This window comes from Astyanax mexicanus, unplaced genomic scaffold, assembly GCF_023375975.1.
Source record: "Astyanax mexicanus isolate ESR-SI-001 unplaced genomic scaffold, AstMex3_surface scaffold_57, whole genome shotgun sequence".
NCBI lineage: Eukaryota > Metazoa > Chordata > Actinopteri > Characiformes > Acestrorhamphidae > Astyanax > Astyanax mexicanus.
In genome coordinates, this window is record NW_026040067.1 from 41,196 (window position 1) to 67,964 (window position 26,769).

General features: G+C 40.9%; 1 protein-coding gene across 1 annotated transcript in view; it reads left to right on the forward strand.

Annotated features, from left to right (window-relative positions):
• LOC111190037 (NACHT, LRR and PYD domains-containing protein 6-like) overlaps nucleotides 1-26,769 on the forward strand; it is an 81,378-nt gene that overhangs the window by 20,021 nt on the left and 34,588 nt on the right. Inside the window, exons 4-5 of the mRNA XM_049474130.1 lie at nucleotides 12,972-13,079; nucleotides 13,214-13,327. Coding sequence (XP_049330087.1) covers nucleotides 12,972-13,079; nucleotides 13,214-13,327 — 222 coding nt within the window. The remainder of the gene's footprint in view (nucleotides 1-12,971; nucleotides 13,080-13,213; nucleotides 13,328-26,769) is intronic.

A 26,769-nucleotide genomic window follows, 5' to 3' on the forward strand; every position in this document is an offset into this window, starting at 1 on the left:
CACATACACACCCTATACACACACACACACACACACTCTCTCTCTCTCTGTATTAGTGCAGTGTGTATAATATGTGTTCTTGTGTTCAGGGTTCTGTGATTTCACACTGAATCCAAACACAGTAAACTCTGAGCTCTCTTTGAGAGAGGACAACAAAATTGTGGTCTGGGGAAAGAAGCAGCAGTGGTATCCTGATCATCCAGAGAGGTTTGATGAGTATTATCAGGTTCTGAGTAGAGAGAGAGTTACTGGGCGCTGTTACTGGGAGGCTGAGTGGAGCGGAAGAGGAGGAGCTGAAGTAGCTCTGAGTTATAAAACCATCAGCAGGAAAGGAGATGGATCAGACTGTGGGTTTGGACGGAATATAAACTCCTGGAGTCTGAGCTGCTCAGATGTCAGTTTCTCTGTTTATCACAATAACAACAGAACTGATCTCCCCACTCCTCCCTCCGGCTGTAGGAGAGTAGGAGTGTATGTGGACTGTCCCGCCGGCACTCTGTCCTTCTACAGAGTCTCACACACTGTCGTACACTTGCACACATTCTACACCACCTTCACTCAGCCCATCTATGCAGGGATTGGGATTTATGATTTTAACTCCTTAGTGCGTCTGTGTAAGATTGACTAAACCTGTGTGCTATTAGGAACACAAGCTGTATAAATGTTTTCTAATCTAGTCTAAAGATGGACTTGTTCGAACTGCCTTATTCAGCTGCAGTTAGTGTACAATTATGAACGTTCTGTCTGTAGCAAGTGTGAAACTGAACAAAAAAGCAATAGGCCAAGTGTTTTTCATTTACCATAGTGTTTTACATTGAGCACATCAGTGTTCAACTGGTTGTTATAAATGTCTAGTCCTATGATGGTTTATGTGTGTCATCTGAACACAACATGCCATTTTGAGAAGAGATAACATTGTTTTTAAAAGTCTCTTTCAGCTAAAATCCACCTTTTTTGTTCTTTGTGAAATATTATAGGTCTCTCAGAGTTGTATATACATGCTGCACATGGAACTGTTCCTCAAACTCCATTGTCTGTAGTATCTGCAGAAAAATGAGTCGATTAGGAAAAGCTCTGAAGTGTACGTCAACCAGTGACCTCATGGCCTCGCCCACCCCAGCTCGGGAACAACCACAGGCAGCACTGAAGCTGGGCTGCAGTAGATCGATTTAGCTAAAGAGGAGCTTACAGCTCTGTTTACACAGCAAGTTAGCGTTAGCTATCTTGTGTAAGTAACTGTAGGTTTAAATTGTGTCTGCAGGGCGAGGGAGGGAATCCACGCGGCCGCGGGGAGAGCAGTGCCGCGGCGGGCAGTCTCCGCTCAGCTTGCGACATTGACATTGGCATCGCAGCCAATCGCTTTCTCCATCATATGTTTACTGCTTTGGAGTGTGTCGCCTGACAGAGCGAGCAAGTTTTTCTGTTTTTAAGTTGTAGTTCAGTGCTGTGTTCGAACGAGACGTTGTTATACTTTTATCACCCGGTGAACCCTGCTAAAATATTCAGCTCAGGCCCAACTGGTCATTCGTCTCTATAATCATACAGCGAGGTCTTGTAGTTCAGCCTGTGGCTTCTGTGGTTAGGAAGCCCTGTCCACGTAGCGCTGATTGGCTACCGCCTAGCGAAACTCGCTTCTCATTTGCATATAGTTGAAAAACTATTTGTGGCTCGCTTTGCCTTGTTCGCACCACTACTACTCCCAGAATCCTCAGCATGACACTGCCCCCACTCTCTGTAGAAAACAGTGGGAGACGGAGCGGAAAACGTTTTGTGTCGGTGCAGTGTGAGCGTACTGTAACGTTTCTTCGCGGCTAATCGACGCTGAGAGTCTGAAGTTAAGTGAAGTTTAAGGGTTGAATTTATCTAGCACTCAGTGCTATACCTTTACAACTAAGGCTGAGAACATTTTGTCCTTTGAGCTGTAAAATTGACTGTGGGGGAAGGCAGGTAGGCGTCCTCTGCTGCAGTGCTGTTCAGAAGCGATATGTTTGCATGTATGAATATTCATGAGAAAGATCAGTGATGTAAAGCAGGTTAAATAGAAACACCTGAGCACTTTTGGAATGATAGATCGTTTGAAAAACGATGGAATGAGACCTTTAATGTAACTTTTAATTTTGCAGAAGAATTGTTTTGCTCATTGTGTGTGTGTGTGTTTTATTTGTGTGTAGGCATGCTTTAAAAAAATGTTTCTAAAACATTAGTTCAAAGCTATTGCACCCTCCTACTGAGGGTGTTTGAACAGCATTGGGAACTGTCACCTTGTATCTAATATTTGTTTAGATATACCCTGACACCTTGAATACTGACACTGTATATGCATTGAATACACTTCTATACTTGGCAAGAAAATGCATATTCTGCTGTTATGGTCTAAACCTGAGGTGCCCTCAGTCAGGTTATGGCTTACAAAATAAAAATGTTTTTTTTAGAGAAACTAACATTTGATTTACATCATAACTCAAGAAAATGATGGCAGACATTGTTTCCTATATGTGCCTATTTAAAAAATCGAAATGTATTTATTTAGATTATTTACTGTATGGTTCTTTATGTGTTTTTCTTATGTGCCTTGACCTGCTGTTGTTTTTCTGTTTTATTCTGTGAACTCTCTGGAATCTGGCTTTTAACATGTATCCTTTGAAGAATCCAATAAAAAGTTTTAAGAAAGATTGTCTGAGTGCTATTTTATAGATACTAATGCAAATCACATTATATTAAATTCTTGGCTTTACCTAACAAATTTCACAGTTTAACACATGTAATAAAAGAAATGTAAACACTCTTTTCCACAACGACCTGCATTGCACATGTGCTGTAAAAGGCAAAAGAAAGAAGACCCTTCAAAATGCATCATTTATCTGCTGCCAAGCCATGGACAACTTGGCGCTTTTGAGTGCGTTTCCAGGGCTTGGTGTTGCATTTGCATGGTGAAGCTCCTATTGTACACAGAGAGTCTTGGAAAACTCTGCCTATCACACATTAATTAGTATCTTCAGGTGTTTAGGAGAGCAGGTCAGCTGTTCACACCAACAGATACAATATTTAGATCAGGGATGCCCAAACTTCTACCACCCACTATTTACAGTGTAGTGGCTGTGCGTGGTTGCTTAGCAACAGCAGCGCACTACATTTCCCAGCGGAACGATCAGTGATTTTTATTATTATTAATAATAATAAGTATTATAATGCTACTATATTAATAATAAACTATTATATCCTGTATGTTTCTAGAAGCAGTAAGACAGCTGACTTTAGGTGAGTTCCAGTTATTTTGACACTTTAATTAACAGAAACGTTAAGTGAATTCATATATAGAAGAGTTGGCTATGATATGCACTCGGACAAGCATCGTGTCATTGACATATTCATTAAAAATGAGAATAGTGTTAATTTTCTTTCTATCAAGCGAGTTAACTTTATTATAAAAAAATATATAGTTGGTATTTTATGTTCTCTGACATAAAAAGCAGAAACAATATATTGTGCAGCCCTAACAAACCAAAGCAGCTGTGTTTATTAACAGGAGCTCTACCTCCATCTACTGACATTAAAAGGTTCTGCACTTTATAGAAATAGTCTCTGGTTTGTTTGTGCTCTTTAAATAATGATGTAAAACATTATGTGCTACCAAAACAGATCTATAAAACCTTTGGAGGTCGTATTATGTTTATTATTATAAAGCAGTATTTTATATTAGCGCTGCCCTCACGCGCTCTTTATACGCGCTGTGATTCAGCGCGAGACGCTCTCCTTTCAGATTCCTGTCACATTAGCCTGTTAGCAGCTAACAGAGTTAGCAGTAAATTATCTCCTTTTCTCTTAAACTGTTTAATGAACTGAGAAAAACACTTGTAATCCATGGGTAAGTTGATGAGATTAAACAATTTTAGATGAAACCAGTCTAAATAAATGCTGAATTTTAGGTGTAAAGTTAGGAACCGGATAAATTAGCTAGCTTCCTAGCGTTAGCTAAGCTAGCTACTGAATGTACCCAAAGTTTCTGAGAAAGAGCATTTATTAGCTGTTTTTTGTGACTAAAACGGGTTTTAACGGTTTGGACGAAATTATCTGCCACTATCGTGTTGTCTTCAGAATAAACACGCGACACCTTGCTTGTGCTCATGAACTCCGCTTTACTTAGAACTCTCCAGATACACACACACACAGACTTGCTCTATAGTGGAAGTACCCACACAGCATAACTTATTAGTGACCTCTAGTGGTCGTAACCAGACTACATGTTAGTATAGGGATGTACAGAGCCCAACATGTACCAGCTTCATATACTACATCTCCCCTGTTGAAAAACAACAATTTCAACTTAAAAGTACTGAAAGACTAAACATACCAGAAGACTATTCATGAGCAACAGAAAGTGACGTTTTGCATAACAAACTGTACAAAGTTACGAATGCCTTCTTTGCTTTGAAACTGCTGTTCACCCTTCTGTCCCCTTCTTTCTGTTTCCTTTTTAACAAAAACAATGTAGTAGCTCAGGGACCTATCCAGGACTGGAAGGCTACTCTGTATTACCTTTCACCAAAGGCCTACTACAATACATAGTCCTGAAATTTAGTTGGAAGCCTTATGTGGCGACCAGCTCTTGTGCACTCTTGTGCAGGTTTCCCTGTTGCAGCCATTGTCGGCAACAATTGTGCGGAAACAGAAAGACCTTCGGTTGGGGTACCAGCATCCTCCACGCATGTATCTCTGTCTGTCCCTGTGTAGTAGGAAGCATGTGTAACAGAGGAAGTTCTGTCACGTCTGAGGTGTTTCCTATTCCTTCTGTACTCTGCTCCTTCAGGTGTGATGATGTCGTATGCCCTTGGCTCTGCTCTCACATTCACTACAGTCGCAGGCTGCCATCCTTTTGGTGTGTCCATGCATACTTTGTCACCTACCACAAAAGGGTGGAGTGGCGCTGCCGAGGTGTCATATGCCTCTTTCTGTAGAGCTTGCCTATGTCTGAGGCTTTGGGTGACACGTCGTGGAATGGATGGTTTCAGAGCTGCACGACTGGTTGGGAGATGTGAGCGAAGGACACGACCCATCAACAGCTGGGCAGGCGAATATTTCAACCCTGTGATGGGAGTGTTCCTCAATGTTAAGAGTGCCAGATGTGGGTCTAGACCAGAACGAGATGTGGCCTTAAACATTTTCTTCACAGTCTGAATACAACGCTCAGCCATCCCGTTCGACTGAGGAAATCCAGGACTGGAGTGAGTAATCTTGAAACCCCACTTGGTGGCAAACCTCGCCATCTCTGCACTGGCAAAGGGAACATGGTCAGAGATCAGCTCTCTAGGAATGCCATGTCGTCCAAACACTCCCTTGAGCTTACAAATAACTGTAGATGATGTTTTACTGTTGATTTGCAGCACCTCTGGGTACTTGGAGTAATAATCGATTACAAGCAAGTAGGAAAGGCCATCATAGTCAAATATGTCGGCGCCTACTTTAAGCCATGGTGCTTCAGGCACTGGGTGTGGCATGAGTGGCTCTTTGTGGTTCCCTGGCAAAAGCTGTTGACAAAGAGTGCATGACTCTACCATCATCTTAACATCATTGCTGAGGCCAGGCCAGTACATCAGCTGCCTTGCATGAGCCAATGATCTTTGAATACCTTGGTGGGCTACATGTAGCCTTTTCAGCATCTCAGCTCTGAGCCCCCTCGGAACAATGATGCGTTTGTTGACCATTACTAAGTCATCTTCAATGTATAATGTGTCTCTCAGTGGCCAGTATGACTGGACCTTACGCGGAGCGCTGTTCTTCCTTTTTGGCCAGCCATTGTAGTGCATTTGCTTTAACAGGGATACCTCCTCATCTACTTTAGTGGCTTGCTGAAGAAGAGAAATAGCATCACCATCCAATGCATCCTGTGCACCCAGAGTGTGTATGACTCTTTCATCACCGAGCTCAACATCTTCAGCTGTGGGTACGCCAGACACTGCCCTAGAGAGGGTATCAGCTATGTGCATGTCTTTGCCTCGGGTGTACACCACGTTTATGTCGTACTTCTGAATCTGAAGCAGCATTCGTTGAAGTCTTGCTGGAGCTTTGCCAATAGGCTTGGTCACAATCGCTTCAAGCGGCTTGTGATCAGACTGGACATCAACTGTGGTGCCGTATGCATATTGATGGAATTTCCGAAGAGCAAAGACAATGGCCAGCAGCTCATTTTCAATCTGAGCGTAATTCTGCTCCGCGCTAGACAGTGCACGTGAGGCATAGGCTATGGGCTGACCATTTTGCACGATGCATGCTCCAAGGCCGTCTTTGGATGAATCCGCCTGTATGACAATTTTTTCACATGGCTTGTAGAAGCGAAGGAGTGGGGCTGCTGAAATGGCTGCCTTCAACTTATCAAGGGCTCCTTGTTGGGCAGGTTGCCACTGCCAGACTGTGTCATTTCTCAGCAGCTGTCTAAGTGGAGCAGTGAGGTCTGCTTCATTGGGAATGTACTGGGACAAGTAGCGGGTCATCCCTTATAGCCGCTGCAGAGCCTTTTTGTCAGTAGGAGCAGGCATGTCCTGTATGGCAGAGACTTTGGATGGGTCTGGGCGTACTCCATCGGCGCTGATGATATGGCCCATGTAGGCGACCTCAGGCACCATATACTGAATCTTTTCACGGTTGAACTTGATGTTGAGTTGACTCGCTCTCTCCATTACGCTCTGTAATGCATGGTCATGCTCGTCCTTGTCGGAGGCTGCAATGATCATGTCATCTGCAATCACATAAACTCCAGGAATGTCTCCAAAGCTCTCAGAGTTCATCTGCTGAAACACTTCACTGGCCGACTTGATGCCAAATGGGAGTCGATGAAACTGGTACCTGCCCCATGGCGTGTTGAAGGTGCAGAGGTCAGCGGACTCCTCATCAAGCTTTATTTGCCAATAGCCATCCTTTTCATCCAGGATGGTGAAGATTTTCTTCCCAGCCAACCTGCACTGGACATCCTCTGGTGTGGGTATAGAGAAGTGCTGCCTCCTGATTGCTCTGTTGAGGTCTCTCGGGTCGAGACAGACTCTCAGGGATCCATTTTTTTTTTCAGTGATTACTAAGCTATTGACCCATGGAGTAGGTTTCGTGACCTTGGAAATGACGCCTCTGACTTCTAAGTCCTGCAGTGTTTGTTTTAATTTATCCCGAACAGCAAATGGGATCTTCCTACAGCCATGAACTACCGGAGACACACTGGGGTCTGTGTAGATGTGGTGCAGCCCCGGAAATTCCCCCAGTCCTTCAAAGACTGATGGAAATTGCTTAAGCAACTCCTCTTTGTTGTTAGGAGTTGATGGACAAATTGCATCAATTTTTTGAATCAGGTTGAGCTGAGAGCAGGCTTGTCTGCTGAGGAGAGGAGTGTCTGATGCACTTGTTACATAAAACTGAAGGCGTGCCTGCTGGTGTGGTGTGCGTACGGTCAGTCTGACTGTACCCTCTGGCTTAATTTTTGCACCACCATATGTTGTCAACACAGTCCTAGTAGGTTCAAATGGGAGCCTCATAGGTAATCTGTCTGTTGTTGACTTGGGCAAGACATTTACCTCTGCCCCAGTATCTAATTTGAAAGAAACCAGCTGCCCCCCTATATCAAGCTGTGTGTACCATGCATGTTGGGCTGAGCTTGAGCAGTTATCAGCATGTATTGCCCCAATGAACAAGGCATCTACATCTTTCCTTTCTTGCCACTTCCGTAGACTCTCCTTGCCAGACCTGCACACTGAAGCGAAGTGATTCCTTTTACCACATTTTCTGCATTCAGCATTGTATGCTGGACATTCACGTGGTTTATGGTTTTTTCCACAGCGTTTGCATGTCTTGGCTGCTTGTGCATCAGCATGCAGGGGCCCACCAGTTTTAGAACTGCTCACTCTTGGCATGCGTGTCTTGTGCCCTGCTTTCGCTTTAATGGCATGTACAGCTTGTTCTCTAGCTTCCACTGACATGGCTTTGGCCTGGGCAGTTATTTCCCTGGCACGGCAAATCTCAAGTGCTTTGTTGAGTGTGAGATCTGTTGTTGCTAGCAATTTCTCCCTAAGACTGTTGTCCGAGATGCTAAATACAATTTTGTCTCTCAGCATCAAGTCTTCTGTGTCTCTGAATTCACAGCTGCGTGCTCTCTGTCTTAGCTCAGTCACAAACTTGTCTATGCCCGACTCAGGGCTGTACTTGTGTGCCCAGAACTGGTGCCTTTCAAACACAGTGTTTTTACTTGGTGCACAGTATGCTTCAAAAGCTTTGAGGACCTCGCTCACTTTTTTGTTTTCAGGATCCGCATACTGTATACTGAGCGTGTTGTAAATCTCTAGGGCGTCTTCCCCAATTGTATGTAGCAAAACGGCTATTTTTTTGGGCTCTGATTTTTCATCTAAGCCAGTTGCAACAAAGTACAAAGCAAGTCTTTGTTCCCATTTTCGCCAGTTTTCTGCCAGGTTACCAGTCATGCAAAGTGGCGGTGGAGGACTAAACTGCTCCATTTTAGCAACCAACAAACTCACGTGTCTCCAGGCTGGCCGTGTTAGTTGAGGTTAGTGGGCTGCACCTTTACTTTCTTGTTGTGGTGTTGCTGGTCTCCAACTTATCTTGAGGAGTGAAATGGTTCACATCATTCTGACACCATATCGTGTTGTCTTCAGAATAAACACGCGACACCTTGCTTGTGCTCATGAACTCTGCTTTACTTAGAACTCTCCAGATACACACACACACAGACTTGCTCTATAGTGGAAGTACCCACACAGCATAACTTATTAGTGACCTCTAGTGGTCGTAACCAGACTACATGTTAGTATAGGGATGTACAGAGCCCAACATGTACCAGCTTCATATACTACAGCCACTGTTCTGACAATTCTTCTAACTACGATCTGTTACCTCTGTAAGAATAAATTATCCTCAAATTTTACCTCAGCTTAAGATCTTAGTTTTAACAGAATTTAGGTTTATTTACACATTTTTTTTTTACTTAATTTTACGTTTTTTCAAACATTTCTCACATTTTTACGATTTCTTTTAATTCTTGTATTCTTTTCTCTCCAGTTTCTCAGTCAGACATAAAAGACAGATATTTTTATAATACTTAGCTATACTGTTTTGTCTCTCAAGCCATTACATGCCACCTTTTATATGATATGGTTCAAGTGGATGAAGATATTTGTAGTTCTGAATATATTGTGCTCTATAATGGATGTAATTATTTTAAAGTGTTTATGATTTATTATAATAGTTTTATTTTCCCAGATACCTGCATTTAATATCAAAAAGAAACTCCTCACCTACAGCACGTCATCTAATCTTTGGATATTTTTAAAGGTTCGTGTGGTTTATTTGTGGAAACACAGTGATTGATATTTACATGTATTGTTTATTTAAGTTTATTTAAGTTTAATTTCACAACTAATCAACCCAAATGATGCCCATCAGCCGGTCTTGGTAAATGTCTTGGTTCTAACTACAGCAAATACGTCCTGCAGATGTTTTATAAAATAATCTGTTTTAGTAGCACATAACGGTTTAGCTCATTATTAGAAAAGCACAAACACGCCGGAGATTATTTATATAAAGTGCAGTACATCTCAATGACACTAGATGGAGGCAGTGCTCCTTTCCCAGCAAAAGAAGAACTAAACACAGCTCCTTTCAGAGGATAATGCAAAAGGGAAAAAATAATAGTGAAATATATAATGGAATAATCAATAATAGCAGTAACTATAATAAAAAACTACGTACTTTCTGTGGCTAAAACATTAGCCTGTTAATTACAGTTAAAAATGTGACATATATAATACAAAATATTACATAATTATTTACAAAATTACTTTACAGAATGCCAACTGTTTGTTTATAAACATGTTTCATTGCTAAGAACTTGAAAAATATTTAGAAAACAATTCATTTGAAGTTAAATTACAGTGACACCACATTACTTTTGTATGGCCAAAGTCAATTTGTGTGGATGATCACTTGATTAAAAATGTAATATAAATGTACATGTACACAACATTCTTAATATTTGAACAGTTACAAGAGATACTTTAATTGTTACGATTTGAAAATTATCCTGTTGAAAGTGTTTGTCATTGTCCCATATATTTATATCTGTCAGAAGCAGTTTATATCTAGTTTATATCCGTATCATTTATTTTACTTCAATATTCAAAACACAGAGTGCATTATTAATAACATGGTATGTTGGATCAGATTTTTCAAAGTAATATATTGTTGCACAAATAGAGGGTCAGGTGGACTGGTGCTTGTTTTAACATAGTGAACAGGGTTGATTTTACACACAAGCTGTTTAAGCTGTTTAATGCGTCTGAATTTGTATTTAAGTGGTAAATTAAACGATTTAGTGGCTCCTGGGTTTGGACATAACAGAATTTTATTTATTGGGAATAAAGGATCGTTATTCAAAATAAGGTCCTCAGATACACACTGACATTCCAAAAAAATATTGTATTAATCTTTTTTTGATTAAATAGTGGAAGTGTTAGCTATAATAACTGCATTTATAATTATAATAATTAGAACACAAAGTGATACAAATAATGTGTATTTATATGTAAATTACAGCTGTTGTTCACTGAGACTATCTAATGAACAGTAAATGATGAGGGGTCTCCATAAATACAATACAACAAAGTTAAATTTACGAACCTCGTTCAGATCAGCTCAGAGAAGATCAGTTATACTGCTCTTCTTCTTCTTCTTCTTCTTTTTCTTCTTCTTCTTCTTCATCATCTTCTTCTTGTTTTTCTGTTGAAGCAGAGATTTTACACTGCAGTGATATTTACAGAGCAGCAGGTGTTCTGATGAATTGTGCTACCTTTGCTAGACTGTGCTGCCCTAGTCTAAGTTTAAAGGTAATAATACAAAAAAGCAGCATATTAGAACATTTTCCTGGCAGGAGTGTAGATAGAATAACTGCACAACCTAAATCACTGTATTGATGTAAATTAAGCTAATAGAGGTGATTGTTTTCATTATTATTATTTTTTCTGAAATTGTCATTTACTTTTATGTAACCCTTAAGCAAATAAGGACAGTGAGCTCAGGCTTGGAAAACAGAATTATCATGAAAAACTCATTAAAACATGAAGTAATGTGGGTCAGAGCATGCGCAGTGCTGAGGAAAAGCACATTTCTATGGTAAGCAGAACTCGGCAAAACACCGTCTTGCTCATGAATATTCAAACATTCCATTCAGCCGTGTGATATAATTGGCTGACTATGGCGAATAACGAACAGTAGATCCGCCCCACCAGCGCCTATTCGCTCTGAGAGAAAGAGGGGCGGGGCATAGAGAGACAGGTGAGACGCAAGTAAAAGAGAAAGTAAATGTAAGTCCAGTTTCCTCCATTAGAACAGGACAGAAGTCTGGATTCACTCGGTAAGTTCAGAACTGAAGAGAATGTAGAACAGAACCGTGTAGCTTAAAGTCAGAACCGGTTCAAAGGGTTCCTCAGATCCAGAACCGGTTCTTTAAGCTCAGCTCAGTGTCCGATTACACTGGAAGAACCAGGCTCAGCATGGTGATCTGAACCAGTTCAATAATGCTGTAAACTGAAGAGAAATGCGCAGATATAGATTCATATTTATTGATCACAATTACAACGTAGTTTATGCTGTTTAAAGCGCATTACTGCTTAATGTGGGCTTTGATAGGTTGGGTAGATAAAAACACGGATCCGCTATAAAGGCGTGTTTATATGTAGTAGCGCTGTTCAACCAGCAGGGGAGCAACGGAGCTGAAGGTCACCTCGAGTTTTAGTGTTTTAAACCCTGCTGTTTTATATTATACTTAAATAATGTTTCTATATTAATTCAGTAACATAATAGTAATTTTATTAATAATTATAGAACGATGTGTATATTTATAATGTTGTTTAATGTAGTAATATTAGTAGTAATTATTAAATTATAATACTTGTAATTTGTAATCAGGTTAAATCACACTGTTATGTAACATTCTCTGTTTCATTTGTTTTGTTTGTTCATCAGGTACCTTTTAATGCAGACAATAATGTTCTTATTCTAAGAATAAAGGTTTTATTTTAACGGCTGATCTGTTCTCAGGGGTCGGTGTCGGCAGTGTTCAGCTGTGTGTGAATGAAGAAGAGTAAATTATGGACCTTCAAAACTCCAGCAGTGGAGGAGGACCTCCTGTCATAAAGTGAGTAAATTAAGTGATGGGTTTAATTTATAAAGTTGTTTTGTATTTTAATGATTGCAGCTCTAATCCTGGACCTGTGATCTGCATGTTTTACAGTTTTAATATATTGAGAACAGATGACCCAGAGTCAGAACCATGTGCTCTATTTAACTGGAAGAAAAATGCTTAACAAACCAGCATATCGTTATTCTTATAGTAGAATGTGTTTCTAATCTGTACTTAAAGTAAATATCTGCCTTTAATATATTATAGTGAATATTAATAAATATAATTATGTTTATGAAAATGTTTTATATGATATGTGAAGGAACTCCTGATGTGCAGCATTTGTTTAGATCAGATGGAAGTGATTGTGTATGTTATTAAAGCTTTGGAATGGAGCTTCTCACAGAAACACCTGTTCCATTCTGTTTTGATCTATAGCTCTGTTAATGTTCCGTATAATTCCATCCGAGAAAAAATAGATCTTGTAGTTTATAATACAGTGTAATTGTGGAGCTCTTACAAATACAGGTTATTAACTTGTAACAGATATATAAAATACATACAGTAAAGATGACATAATCATGTTATGACACTGTGACATTTTAACAAACACACAAATATATGCAACAGTATTGTTAAAGAAATTAAATTATGTATATTTATTGGGTGAGCATTTTGAAGCTTTTATGAAGAAGTTAGTTATGAAGAAGTTAGTCTGGAACCTGTAAATGAGTTTTAGTAAAGGAAGTCATTACTCCATACTTTACTCTCATCATGGATCATCATGAAGATCTGTTTTCAGGGAGAAGAGAGCAGCATCTCCAGCCCCCAGTGGAGTGTCTATGAAGAGTGACGGGTCCATGCCTCATCCTCTAAACTTCAGCAGTGGAGGAGGAAGCTCTGGGTCTCGGTACATCACTGCACTAAACTACTGTTCTGTTCTGAGAGTGAAGCTCTTCAGTTCCTGATCTTTATTAAAGATGTGCTGTGTGTTGGAGTTTCACTGTGTAAATGCTGGAGTTTCACTGTGTTTAATGTTAACAGAACTGAAACCCAGAGAGGAGCTTCTCCAGAGCCCAGCTGTGTGTCTATGAAGAGTGACCGGTCCATGAAGGATTTTCCTAATTTCAGCAGTGAAGATATGACCTCTGACCCACAGTGAGTGAAACATCAAGGCCTTTTTACAGATTTGTACTGTAATTTACATTTCAAATACATACAATACACACACGTACACACACACATATGCACACACTCACACACACACACAGAGGAGGTCAGTGTGAGATTGTGAGTTTCTCTGTATTTAATGATCAGTGTACACAGCTGGGTGTGATGGGGAGGCAGAATTTAGATTAGACAGACTGACCAGAACAATTCAAAGACAATATCAGCTACAGGTTGGAGAATTACACATATATCTATATATTCGGGGTGTGCGATACTTATAAAAAAGATATCTTGATAATTTCTGTAATTTTTAGTAATATAAAAATAAACTATATTTTGCATTATAAAAAAATATGTATATAAAATTATTATATTGTAAGTATTATATTTTACTAGCCTGTGCGTCTTAAAAGATAATAATTACTTACTAAATATATTTATGGAAACAATATATTTTATTTTTTATTAAATTCCTTGAAACAAACAAACATTGAACTCACCAGTTCAAATATCAAACAGTGCACATGGTTGTAAACCAGAGTTCTTAATAATGGTTATTGTAATGTAAATAAAAGGATAAGTATTAGATTGACTTTGTTCAGATTGTTCACTTGGGAAGGGGACAACAATTATTGTACATTATGTTTTGCAGACTAGATCAGTTTTGCTTTATTTTATATGTCAGTATAAATGAGAATATTTTAATGTGCTGAGTAGTTGATTGTGAATGAAAGAAGATACGGTATAATAAAGTGTATAGTAAAGTGTATAGTGAGGATAAGGTGCAGAGATGTGTAACATACTGTAACATATAGAACATATATAATCACAGCAGTTACTGAGGTAGAGAGTTTATAGTGTTTGATAGTAATAAAGACATTCTGTCTCTGTGTGCTGAGTGGGTGTGGGTGAAGTTCAGTCTTTGTGTGTTTAAAGGGTGGTGGGGGTGTTCAGTTCAGTTTTGTGTAAGTGTGTGTGGTGGGTGGGGTGGGTGAGGTGGGTGGGGTGGGTGAGGTGGGGTTCAGCTCTGTCTCTGTGTGTTGAGGAGTCTGACTGCCTGGTGGATTTTATTAGTAATTGCAGAATATTTTATTGAAACAATTTTTTTTTCGATCAGATAATTTATTAAGGTGGATTACAGTGTGGATTTTTTTGTTATTCACAGTAAGAAGAAAATAAACAATTACAGGGAAAAACTGGATCACATATTCAAGGTTAGTTCTAAACCAAATATTTGATGGAGATCTCCCTGATTTATTTTACATTTAATTTTAATTTCACTTTTAAAATTTTGTAATCATAACCATTATTTATTCACCTGTAATTTCTGTATAACTGTAATAATGTCAATATTGATGCTATATGATGCTGCTCAGTAACATGATGTTTAAATTATTTTACACACCAGATCATCCATAACTCCTTTCCTCCTCAGATCAGTGTCATTATCTCTCTCTCTGTACATTAACGGCTTTAGTGATTCTCTGATGTTTGTTTTTAATCAGGAGCTGCAGCAAAAGTTTATATCTCTAGTGAAGAATGAGCTGAACACATTCAAGAAGCTCCTGAGTCCAGATTACCCAGCATGCTCTGAGAGAGAGGAGGAGGATGATCAGAGGGAGGGGGTGCTGATGATCACACTGCACATCCTGAGGAACATGAAGCAGACAGACCTCGCTAACACACTAGAGAGCAGTAAGAGTTCTGGGTCATGACCATGGGTACCAACTTAAAGTGCTAATTTATTTTTCAGTGAAGTCCCAAAGGGAAAAAACAATACTTAATTGGATTCTGTAATTGTATAATAATGTATCACAGCGTCAACTGTAGTCCTTGAACTTAACACTTACTGATTTTGTATGGACATATTGAATATCTCTAAATCAACTACAGCTGCTACAAATAAACCATACTACAGTCTTTATTTTAAAGTATTATGTCATGGTGTTGTTCTACACTGGATTCTAATGCATGATCACAGCTGATTACAGATCTTCCTCTGTTATCAGAATTAACCCCAGCATGTCAACGAAAGCTCAAATCCAAACTGAGGGATAAATATCAGAAAATTAATGAAGGAATCTCAGGCTATGGAAACTCAGCACTTCTGAATGAGATCTACACAGAGCTCTACATCACAGAAGGAGGGGGTGGAGATGTTAATCAGGAACATGAGGTGAAGCAGATTGAAGCTGCATCCAGGAAAAGGCCAACGCAGGAAAGACCAATCAAATGCAACGACATCTTTAAACCTTTACCAGAACAGAACCAGCCCATCAGAACTGTGCTGACTAAAGGAGTTGCTGGAATTGGAAAAACAGTCTCAGTGCAGAAGTTCATCCTGGACTGGGCTGAAGGAGAAGTAAATCAGGATGTTCTCTTTATATTTCCACTTCCTTTTAGAGAGCTGAATCTGATGAAGGAGAAGAAGCTCAGTCTGTTGAATCTTCTTCAGAGCTTCTTCACAGAAACACAAGATTTAAAACCAAGACATTATAAAGGATACAAGATAATGTTCATCTTTGATGGTCTGGATGAGTGTCGACTGCCTCTGAATTTCAAGAACAATGAGAACTTGGTAGATATAGAAGAGCAAACCTCAGTGGATGTTCTGCTGACGAATCTAATCAAGGGGAATCTGCTTCCCTCTGCTCTTCTCTGGATCACCTCTCGACCAGCGGCGGTCAGTCAGATTCCTCCTGAGTGTGTTGACCAAGTAACAGAAGTGCGGGGTTTCAGTGACCCTCAGAAACAGGAGTACTTCAGGAAGAGGATCCAGAATCAGGACCTGGCCCACAAAGTCTTCACACACATCAGGTCTTCAAGAAGCCTCTACATCATGTGCCACATACCGGTCTTCTGCTGGATTACAGCCACTGTTCTAGAGAGAATGCTGAGTGAAGCTGAGAGTGGAGAAATACCCAAAACCCTGACGCAGATGTTCACACACTTCCTGATATTTCAGATCAAACACAAGAGCCAGAAGTACAGTGGGAAAAGTGACCCTGATCCTCAGCAGACTAGAGAAAGTATTCTGGCTCTGGGGAAACTGGCGTTCCAGCAGCTGGAGAAAGGAAACCTGATCTTCTATGAGGAAGATCTAAGAGAGAGTGGCATTGATATTAGAGAAGTATCAGTGTACTCAGGAGTTTGTACCCAGATCTTCAGGGAGGAACATGAGCTGTACCTGGGGAAGGTCTTCAGCTTTGTACATCTGAGCGTTCAGGAGTTCCTCGCTGCTTTATATGCGTTTCTCTGCTTCCTCGACAAAAAGGTTCTGAATCAGCAAAACACTGAACAGCAAACCAGTTATCTTTCCCAGCTTTTCAGCAGATTATCACAGTCTGACTTCCTCAACAGAAAGACTCTGAAACAGCAAAACACTGAACAGCAAACTGTTGAACAGCAAAACACTGAACTTTTTGAACTCTTTAGCAAGTCAACGATGACTGGCTTCCACAGCAGTGCTGTAGACCGAGCCTTACAGAGTGAGAGTGGACACCTGGACCTGTTCCTTCGTTTCCTTCTGGGTCTCTCACTGGAGTCTAATCAGACTCTATTACGAGACTTACTGACCCCATCAGAGAGGATCTCTCACAGCAACAAGGAAACAATCAAATACATCAAGAAGAAGATTGAGGAGAGCTCCTCTTCAGAGAAATCTATTAATCTGTTCCACTGTTTGAATGAACTGAATGATCATTCTCTAGTGCAGGAAGTTCAGAAATACCTGAGTGGAGGTTCTGACCGTCGTCTTCATCAGGCCAATCTCTCTCCTGCTCAGTGGTCAGCTCTGGTGTTTGTGTTGGTGAACTCAGAAGAAGAGCTGGATGAGTTTGACCTCAGTAAATATCACCCATCAGAAGAGTGTCTTCTGAAACTGCTGCCAGTAGTCAAAATATCCAGAAGAGCTCTGTAAGTATTTTCATTCAGGTCTTCATTCAGGTTTTTTATGAACTGCTGATTTTTAGCACTTTTCATTGATTCACAGGTAGATTCACATTATTTACATTCTTACACATTAGTATGTTACACCTTAATTACCCTGTGTGTGTGTGTAATAATAATTAAACCCTCACATTATTCTAAACAGTACAGATGATTTATAAATGAGATAATTTCTGCCTTCTGCCCAGACTGATCAGAGACAGCCTAAAGAAAATTCTTTAATAGTTTAGGCAACTTATGTGTTTTGTGTTTTTTGTTAAAATGAATGCACATCCTCTGCAGATACACACTAAAATAGTGCTGGGTTATTTGACTAAAAAATCACATCTCAGTATGCTTTAGAGAAATGTTGAACAATACAACGTGATGAACATTTATCAGCATTTATTTGTAACATCAAAATCTGCATATTTAAATATTTAATATCTTACTGTACATCCCAGTACAGTACACACTGTTGCTGTTACTGTGAGGCATTAGTTCAATAGGTTTACTCTTCTACCGGAAATAATCTCCTGTTTATTTCTATAGATATTGTTTAAGCTGAACATGAAGGAGTGGTTTGAGCTGTGCAATACAAGCATTCATCTGCCAACATTTATTCAGCACATTAAGGATTCTAAGTTAAAAAGAATCAAAACCACCTTAATCTTTTGAGTAAAATAATTAAGACTCTGTCCTTTTTGCCTGATAACAGACTATACAATTAAGCGTAATTGTACGATGTGTACTTTTCCCTTCGTTATGATAGCAAAGACACACTGACATGCCCAAAATGAAGCTGCATGGTGTGCATTTGATGCTAAAATAGGGCCTTTAAACAAACAATAAGCACGTACTGACTCAAACTATAATTTGAATGGGGAAATCTGTGGAAAAGCACAGCACATCCAATAAGAACAATAGCACTCTACATATTTTATGGTATCTTATAGAAAGCACTGATTGATTTCACATTGTGTTTGAGTTTAATGTGTGCAATGTAAACATGCTCGCATTTCACTTTTCTGGAGGCTGATTTACAGATTTACACCAATAAACAGATTTAATCATTTTATTTTTGTTCTCTTAAAAATATGAAGAAGTGGAAAAACATTTACCTGAAGAATATAAATAATATGATCTCAACATGTGAATAGTCTTATAAAGAGAGAAATATTTGTCTGCTCAAACTCATTTCCTTTTTAAATATACATCCATTCCTACATCTTAGTTCAGCACTTTCCGAAAAAGGTGAGATAAGAGCTAGTAATTTAGGGCTAGTAACAATGCAAAACCACAAAGCATATTTCCAAGCTGTACTCTAAAGCATCATTACTGTTTGTTTGCTCTAACAGATACCTTAAGTTAATCATATATAAATATAATTAATATTTAAGGTTTAAGGGGCAGAAAGAAAAAATATAGGTTCAGTATTCAGGTATTCACATACCCTGAAAAGCCCCCTTGCTCTTCCTCTGCTTTGTTCAACTTTTTCTTTGTCCAAACTTATTTCAGTATAAATAAACACCAGTACTTTAGACAGACAATATATTTTACAGTTTAATTCTGTTTTCTATTATTTGTCTATCCATTCAAATATCCTTCTTAGGGTTTATTGTAAAATCTGTTGTTTATTCTTGTTTTTAGACTAGCTTCATGCAATCTTTGGAGTAAAGACGTGTGAAAATCTGGGATCAATTATAAACCTGGAAAACTCCTCCCTGAAAGAGATAGACTTCAGTAACAATGACCTGCAGGATTCAGGAGTGGATCTGCTCTCTTCTGGACTGAAGAGTTCACATTGTAAACTGCAGATTCTCAGGTCAGTGTTTCTGTGATTTTTGTTTTGAGATTATACAGGTCTAATTGTGAAATTCAGGTGTTTATATTATGTGGAGTTATGTATCATAACTCACTCCTCCCACTTCCTTACCTATTCAAACTGTCACTTCCTCTCTCTGCTCGTTGAACAACATCGCATGTGGTGTTGGCTCCCGCTCCTTATCTGGTACACGATGGTTCCGCACCTGTCTGTGTCCTCCGACTGGCTGTTCCCGTCCACCCCAGCTCATCCACTGCCACTACTCCAGGCTGCCTTCCCTGGTAGTGGTTTGTCTTGTCTCAGCTGCCGCGGCTGGTGTCTTCTCGACCTGGTCTGGCACCTCCCGTGCGGTCTCCTCAGGCCTTCTGCGGCTTCTTCTCTCTCTCTCTCTCTCTCTCTCTCTCTCTCGCCGCTACCGCTGCTGCTAATCCCCTCCTGCTGCCCCTACGAGGCCTCCATGCGATCTTCGCGGACTCAGCGGCCTCTCTCTCTCTCTCCGCCACCTTCCCAGCGCCGCTGCTGCTGCTAATCCCCTTCTGCTACCCTCGCAAGACCTTGTCGTCTGCGGCGGTCTCTCTCCCTCTGTCTCTCAGCGCCTCTGCTGCTGCTAATCCCCTCCTGCTTCCCTCGCAGGGCCTCCTCACGTCTTCACCGGATTCCTCTTCATTCTTTTCGGCGCTGCACGCGCCCCTCCGACGGCTCACTGCATTGGTTTGGAGCCATCTGGTTTGCTTTTCCCCCTCCAACTAGCGTCCTTCCGCCCGACCCGCTGGCCAGCTATGGCTCCGCCTCCCTGCAGCCTCTCTGGGCGGTACTTGAGCGCGGCCTCGCCTCCTCTCTCTCCTGAGCGTAGGTGTGCCCTCCATGTACATAGTTCAGTAAAATTCCTGCAAATGATTTCAGCGCCCTCCTCTCCCTCTCTCTCCCACTCCTCAGTCTGTCCACCCTACTCTTCTTCTGTCTCCCATTGCCACCATCCTCCCACTTCGTCTTCCCACTCCGTCTTCCTACTCCGTTCGCCCCCCATCTTCCCACTTCTTCTTTCCACTCCGTCCTCCCACTCTATTGCCCCGCATCTTCCCACTCCGTCCACCCACTCCATCGACCCCCCCCCCTTCTTCCCTCACCATCGCCCCCATCTTGTTGGACCGTCATGAGCACCCTGTCTAACTTCCTTGGTCACTTCTGCTACGCGACGTGGGTCAGCGGCTGCTTTTTTGGGCTTTTAAACTACATGTACACCATGTGCATCATTCCACAAGTCGTTCAACATCATCTTTCCACTTCAACTGATTTCTGACTCCTAGGACCTCACCCTCTATGCTGTTATTCAGTACACTCCTATACTTGAATAGGCTGGCAGCACCTTCAAACACCTTAATTAATTATTCCCTACCTTTCTTTCCTTTGTCCTCCACACTGCCTTCCTCATGCATCGGCTCATCCTCTGGCTTCTCAAAGACTACAAGGTTGCACTTCCAACATTCAGACGCTGGAGTTCCCAAGCCCAAGCTCACAGTCAGACCTCTTCTTAAATCCTTGCAGCGGTCGAAAGTTCTGATTTAACTTTTTGGTGCTTCGGCTTCACGCTTTACAGCGAAGCTGCCCCGAATTCCACCCCAAATACTCTGAGTTCGCTCCCCCTCTTTTCTTCTTCTCTGCCCAGTCAAGGGCGTGGGTCAATACTAGCAAAGTGCAGTTATGTATCATAACTAAGTTTTGGGAGACTGATCCACGCCCTCACTCCTTCCACTCCCTTCCCTATTTTAACAGTCACTTCCTCTCTACCTGCACGTTCTTTAATTGTATTCTTTTTCCTCAGCGAAGCTGCCCTGAACTCCACCCCAAATACTCTGAGTTCGCTCCCCTCTTTTCTTTTTCTCTGCGTGGGTCAATAATAGCAAAATACATTATATTATTACAAATCACACAAGAAAAAGTGTCTTGCGAAGGACGAATACGAACTCTCATGGGTCTGTAGTCATCTTAAGAATGTCCAACTTAAATGAACATTTGAGACATCTCACACAAAATTGTGATGCACAAGCAAAAACTATTTTAGCTTTACTTAATGTAAAGAAAGTGTTTATTGAATCTTAAAGTGCATTATCTTCCTTAGTCTGCCACATTGTTGCTCTTTCCTTCTTTTTTGTTTTCTCTCACTCACCTGTTTTTTTGCTCTGTCTGCAGATTATCTGGTTGTATGATCACAAAGAAAGGTTGTTCTTCTCTGGCTTCAGCTCTGATTTTAAACCCCTCCCACCTGAAAGAGCTGGATCTGACCTACAACCACTCAGGAAAGTCAGGAGTGAAGCTGCTTTCTGCCAGACTAGAGGATCCACACTGCAAACTGGAGACACTCAGGTAGGTCTGAATTGATCATTATTTCATCAACTTATTAGGAGATAAATGAACATGTTTATATTTTCTCCGTCAATATTGACTGTTGTGCTCTAACGGAGGACACTTTGCTGCGTGTGTGCTGTGCTTCACGGGCAAGCAGAGTGTTGGGAAAGTTAGGTATTAAAGGAGGGGTGCAACTACATACTTTTTGTGGTGTTTGCAAACATACTATCGGCAACATAGAATTGTAGGGCAGAGACCAGGGTTAAGAAACTCATTTAAAGTTTAGTACTAAATTCTGGCTTTTCACAACACACAGCTTCTAGCTAACTGGTTAGCTAAATACATATTCGTTAATTATAGCTTAAAGTAATTCTGCAATCCTAAATTAATAAAAACAATTTGAAAATGAAAAAGTTATTGGCTGATCAGGTACATCAGGGCCAGTTAAACATATATAGTTTTATTTTCTCAAACCTTGATCTGTGCGTTTTGCTCCAGAGACAAGTCTTTTTAACCAGCTATCAGAAACATACTAGCCCTCCTACTAGCCCACTGTGCTTCGAATAACCAGCAAGCTGATTGGCTGTTTCTCCTGAGAGGCGGAACTTTATCCTTGAACTGGCTGTGGGACTTGTGGTAAATCTAGTTGTTTTTTATTATGCCATAGCTATTTGCACTAAATGCCAAGTAATTTGTTTTGGCTCATCTTTCCGGTGGTAAAAAGAACCAATGTTTAGGTGTTACACCAGAAGAGGTGGAACAGTTTAGCTGTTCCTGGTCATGGAGACAGAATCAGGATAAAGATTACAAGATTAAAACTGATCTCCACTAACTTTGTACACATTGAGAGCCAAGCACCCCAGCAATCAGCCCAAAAGAATATTATTTGTGACTCCAAATTAATAAATGGTAAAAATAATCTATGACTGCAAAATTGTCTGTAATTTAATATAAATAATAATAAATAAAATAAATATAAATAATTTGGTCTTAAAATGTCAACAGTCTAATAAAAAAACAATAATAAATCTGAAAAAATATCTGAAAAATATTAAGTATGATTGTAGAATAAAATACATTGGTTTTATATTTACCCTGACTTATATTTCACTGCAGACAGTATGAACCCAAAATATTTCATGTTTAGTCTGCTTAAACTCATTAATTTTTTTATATACATCCATTCATACATCTTATTCCTGCAGCACATTCCAAGAATTTGTGATGAGAGCCAATAATTTAGGGCCTGTAATTGTCCTTTCAACAAGACTATTCAAAACCACATGCTGCACATATTATAAAGAGATGTCTGTCAAAGAAAAGGGTACAGGTACTGGACCAGCCTGCTTGTATTCCTGACCTGTACTCAGTAGAAAATGTGTGGACAATATAGAAACCTTCACCTGATTTAAAAAAAACACTTCTAAACTTGAATCTTTAAACTCTACCTTTATAAAAAGCAGCAGTGTTTAGTCCTCCAATGCTCTGCCTCAAATCACTCCCTCTTCCCTATGTAGTGCACTTTGTGGGTCATGGAATAGCACCACCTCCACCCACACAGTGTACGATATATCTAAGTAAAAGTAATTTTTACATTAATCGGTATGAAACACAATTCCTTATTTATCATTTAAACAGTGTTTTTTATGTTTGTATTAGGTTTAAATGTAGTGCGATATGTAGGGATCATGATGTGAAATCTTCTCAGGAAGAGGGAACACTGAAGGCTGGCGTTAGTGTTAGAGGAGGACGGGGAGCTGTGCAGATTAAACGTTAGTAGTGCTGCTGTACAGAGCTGATGTTTCTGTTAACTCAGTTAGAGACACAGAGACACAGCTCCACAGTGATGTGTGTTAAAAGCTCAACGTTTTTAAGCTTTCTACCGTGAGACCAAATAGCTCTGCAAAACTCAGTTTAGCATCAGGTTAAAAAAGGTCATTTTACATTAACATTTTTAACATTACCTTGACATTTCCCCAATTACGTAGTCCCCATATTCACTTCTTGCACGAAAGCTGCTCCTGTTCCAAACCAAAATGCAAAAATAAAAGGCAGTAAACATACCAACAACATAGGTCAACATAAAATTGTAAAAGATATATAAAAAAGGGTCATACACAGAATAAACAAGACACACACAAGGTAAATGCTTTATAGATGACGGACGGAACCAGATCAAATACTTAGCCAGGGTCTGAGAGGTGTCATGTGATCAGTCATGTGAGGGAGTGAATGAAGGATGTCAGTGCGTGGTGCATTCTGGCCAATGGTGTCCAGAGACAGGAGATCAGTGGTAGACACTGGTCCAGGAGGAACAGCAGCATCTTTTCCAGCAGGCATGCAAAATAAGAATTGTGTTATGAAGGCTGCAGAAACTGGGGTGTTGTTTCCCTCCGGACTGATTTCAAGGGTGCACCAGCAGCCTGTTTGGGGAATTGCAGCTAAAGCAAAGCTGCCAGGAGAGACTGCAGTTTAAACCTTTCTCAGCTGATATGCGTTCCTGACTACCTGTGAGTAGACTGTGTGTGTTCAGACACTAGAAGAAATTGTATTACAAGAGGAAGAGATTAGTTTGTGGCTGTTTTGCAGTTAGCTTTAATTGTTTGTGACTTGTTCCCAGCAAAAAGCTACACATCGGCCCTTCGTGGGCTAAGTGTGGGCACTGTGGGCAGGGGCTAGCCCATTAAAATTCCAAACAGGCCCAACATGGGTTTTCTGTGGGCAGCCTGTTCATTGGCTGGCCCACTTAAATCCTATAAAAGGCCGCTGTGGGCTAGCCTGAACTGGTCCAGTGCATTAATGCCCCTGTAGGCCCAGTGTGGGAATTATTTGGACAGCCAACACTTTGATGCGCCCACACAAATCCCAGGCAGGCCCACTGTGGGTCAGCCCACATTCAGCCTGCACCATTTCACACCCTGAAGGGCCAGTGTGGGTTATATGTGGGCAACCCGCACTCTGGCATGCCCACACAAATCCCAGGCAGGCCCACTGTGGGTCAGCCCACATTCAGCCTGCACCATTTCACACCCTGAAGGGCCAGTGTGGGTTATATGTGGGCAACCCGCACTCTGGCATGCCCACACAAATGCCAGGCAGGCCCACTGTGGGTCAGCCCACATTCAGCCTGCACCATTTCACACCCTGAAGGGCCAGTGTGGGTTATATGTGGGCAACCCGCACTCTGGCATGCCCACATAAATCCCATGCAGAGCCAGTGTGGGTCAGCCCAAATTCAGCCTGCACTATTTCACACCCTGAAGGGCCAGTGTGGGTTATATGTGGGCAACCCGCACTCTGGCATGCCCACACAAATCCCAGGCAGGCCCACTGTGGGTCAGCCCACATTCAGCCTGCACCATTTCACACCCTGAAGGGCCAGTGTGGGTTATATGTGGGCAACCCGCACTCTGGCATGCCCACACAAATCCCATGCAGAGCCAGTGTGGGTCAGCCCAAATTCAGCCTGCACCATTTTACACCCTGAAGGGCCAGTGTGGGATATATGTGGGCAACCTGCACTTTAGCATGCCTACACAAATCCCATGCAGAGCCAGTGTGGGTCAGCCCAAATTCAGCCTGCACTATTTCACACCCTGAAGGGCCAGTGTGGGTTAAATGTGGGCAACCCACACTCTGGCATGCCCACACAAATCCCATGCAGAGCCAGTGCACTGCACCATTTCACACCCTGAAGGGCCAGTGTAGGATATATGTGGGCAAAACACTTTAGCATGCCTACACAAATCCCATGCAGAGCCAGTGTGGGTCAGCCCAAATTCAGCCTGCACCATTTTACATCCTGAAGGGCCAGTGTAGGATATATGTGGGCAAAGCACAGTTTAGCATGCCCATACAATTCCCATGCAGAGCCAGTGTGGTCAGCCCAAATTCAGCCTGCACCATTTCATACCCTGAAGGGCCGGTATGGGTTATATGTCTGCAACCTGCACTTTGGCATGTGCACACAAATGTCATGCAGGGACACTGTGGGTCAGCCCAAATTCAGCCTGCACCATTTACACACTGTAGGCATTGTGGGTTATATGTGGGCAGCACGCACACATATGTGAGCATGCCCACACAAATCCTATGCTAGGTTACTCTGGGTCAGCCCAAATTTACCATTCAATATTTTACAATCTGAAAGTTTGTGTCATAACAAGTTCATATGAAGGGTATCTGAATATTTTTTATTGTTTTTGTCTGTGAGAGCTAGGTAGATTAGCTATCTTAGTGGATAGGAGCAACACTGTGTGAAATGTAGCATCAGCTCTGAAATATTTTCTAAACCAAAAGTGGAGAAAAATCAAGGTACCACAGCAGAGTTGTGCAGAGACCTTTGGAGGGGCAGGTGCTCAAAGTCAAAAGGGTGCACATGGAGCAAAAATTTGAAACACCTGCAATATCATTGATAAACTCTGATGCACATAAAACACACACACACACACACACACACACACCCAGTAACATCTCATATTTGTCAAGACATATACTGTATAGCTATACATTTTTATTAATAAAAATATTTTTATTTAATATTTTGGATAGCTACGAATTTGCTCCATGGTGCTGATTCATAATCTCACCTTTATTATTGGTAGTGCTGATAATAAATAAATAAAAATATTAAATTATAAATGTATTTGTGCTTGACTATACACTTTGTGTAAGCCAGCAAGCAAGGTTATAAAAGTTACATATTTTTTTATTTTTGCATGTGATATTTAATTTGTGTGTATTCGTGTGGGCGCGACAGGGCAGTGAGGGCATGTCAATGTGGATCATGTGACCGACGAATCCACCCCCCTCCCCCTCCCCCCTCCCTGCACGTGCCTTTACCACAGAGCAACGATCAAGCTTAAAGGCAAAGTCAGTGAGTGACTTTGGTCTGTCAAAGTGACTAAAAGGTAAGTTATAATTTCTGTTCTACTATCCGCTTTTCTATTTTTTGCTAATGTATGCTAATGTGGTGCTAATGCAGTTACCACTCTCAGGTTATTGTAGCATTATAAGGGTAGCTATGTCGAAGTTAGCATTGTGCTAAAAAAAAGTTAGCATTGTGCTAAGTTAGAATGAGAATTTACCTCACATTTAAATAACACAAGGGGCTCCCAAGTTGGCAGCTTATCTCGGCTCTTGGAGAAAGACTGCTGTTAAGTAAGTTAACTTTATATCCAAGTATGTCAACAATAACCAGCTAAGGGAACAATGGCTTGCTAAGGGAAATATTAAGGGAAATGGAAAATGGAAAGATATCCACTTAAGCTAAGGGAAAGATAGCCAGTTAAGCTAAGGGAAAGATAGCCAGTTAAGCTAACGGAAAGCTAGC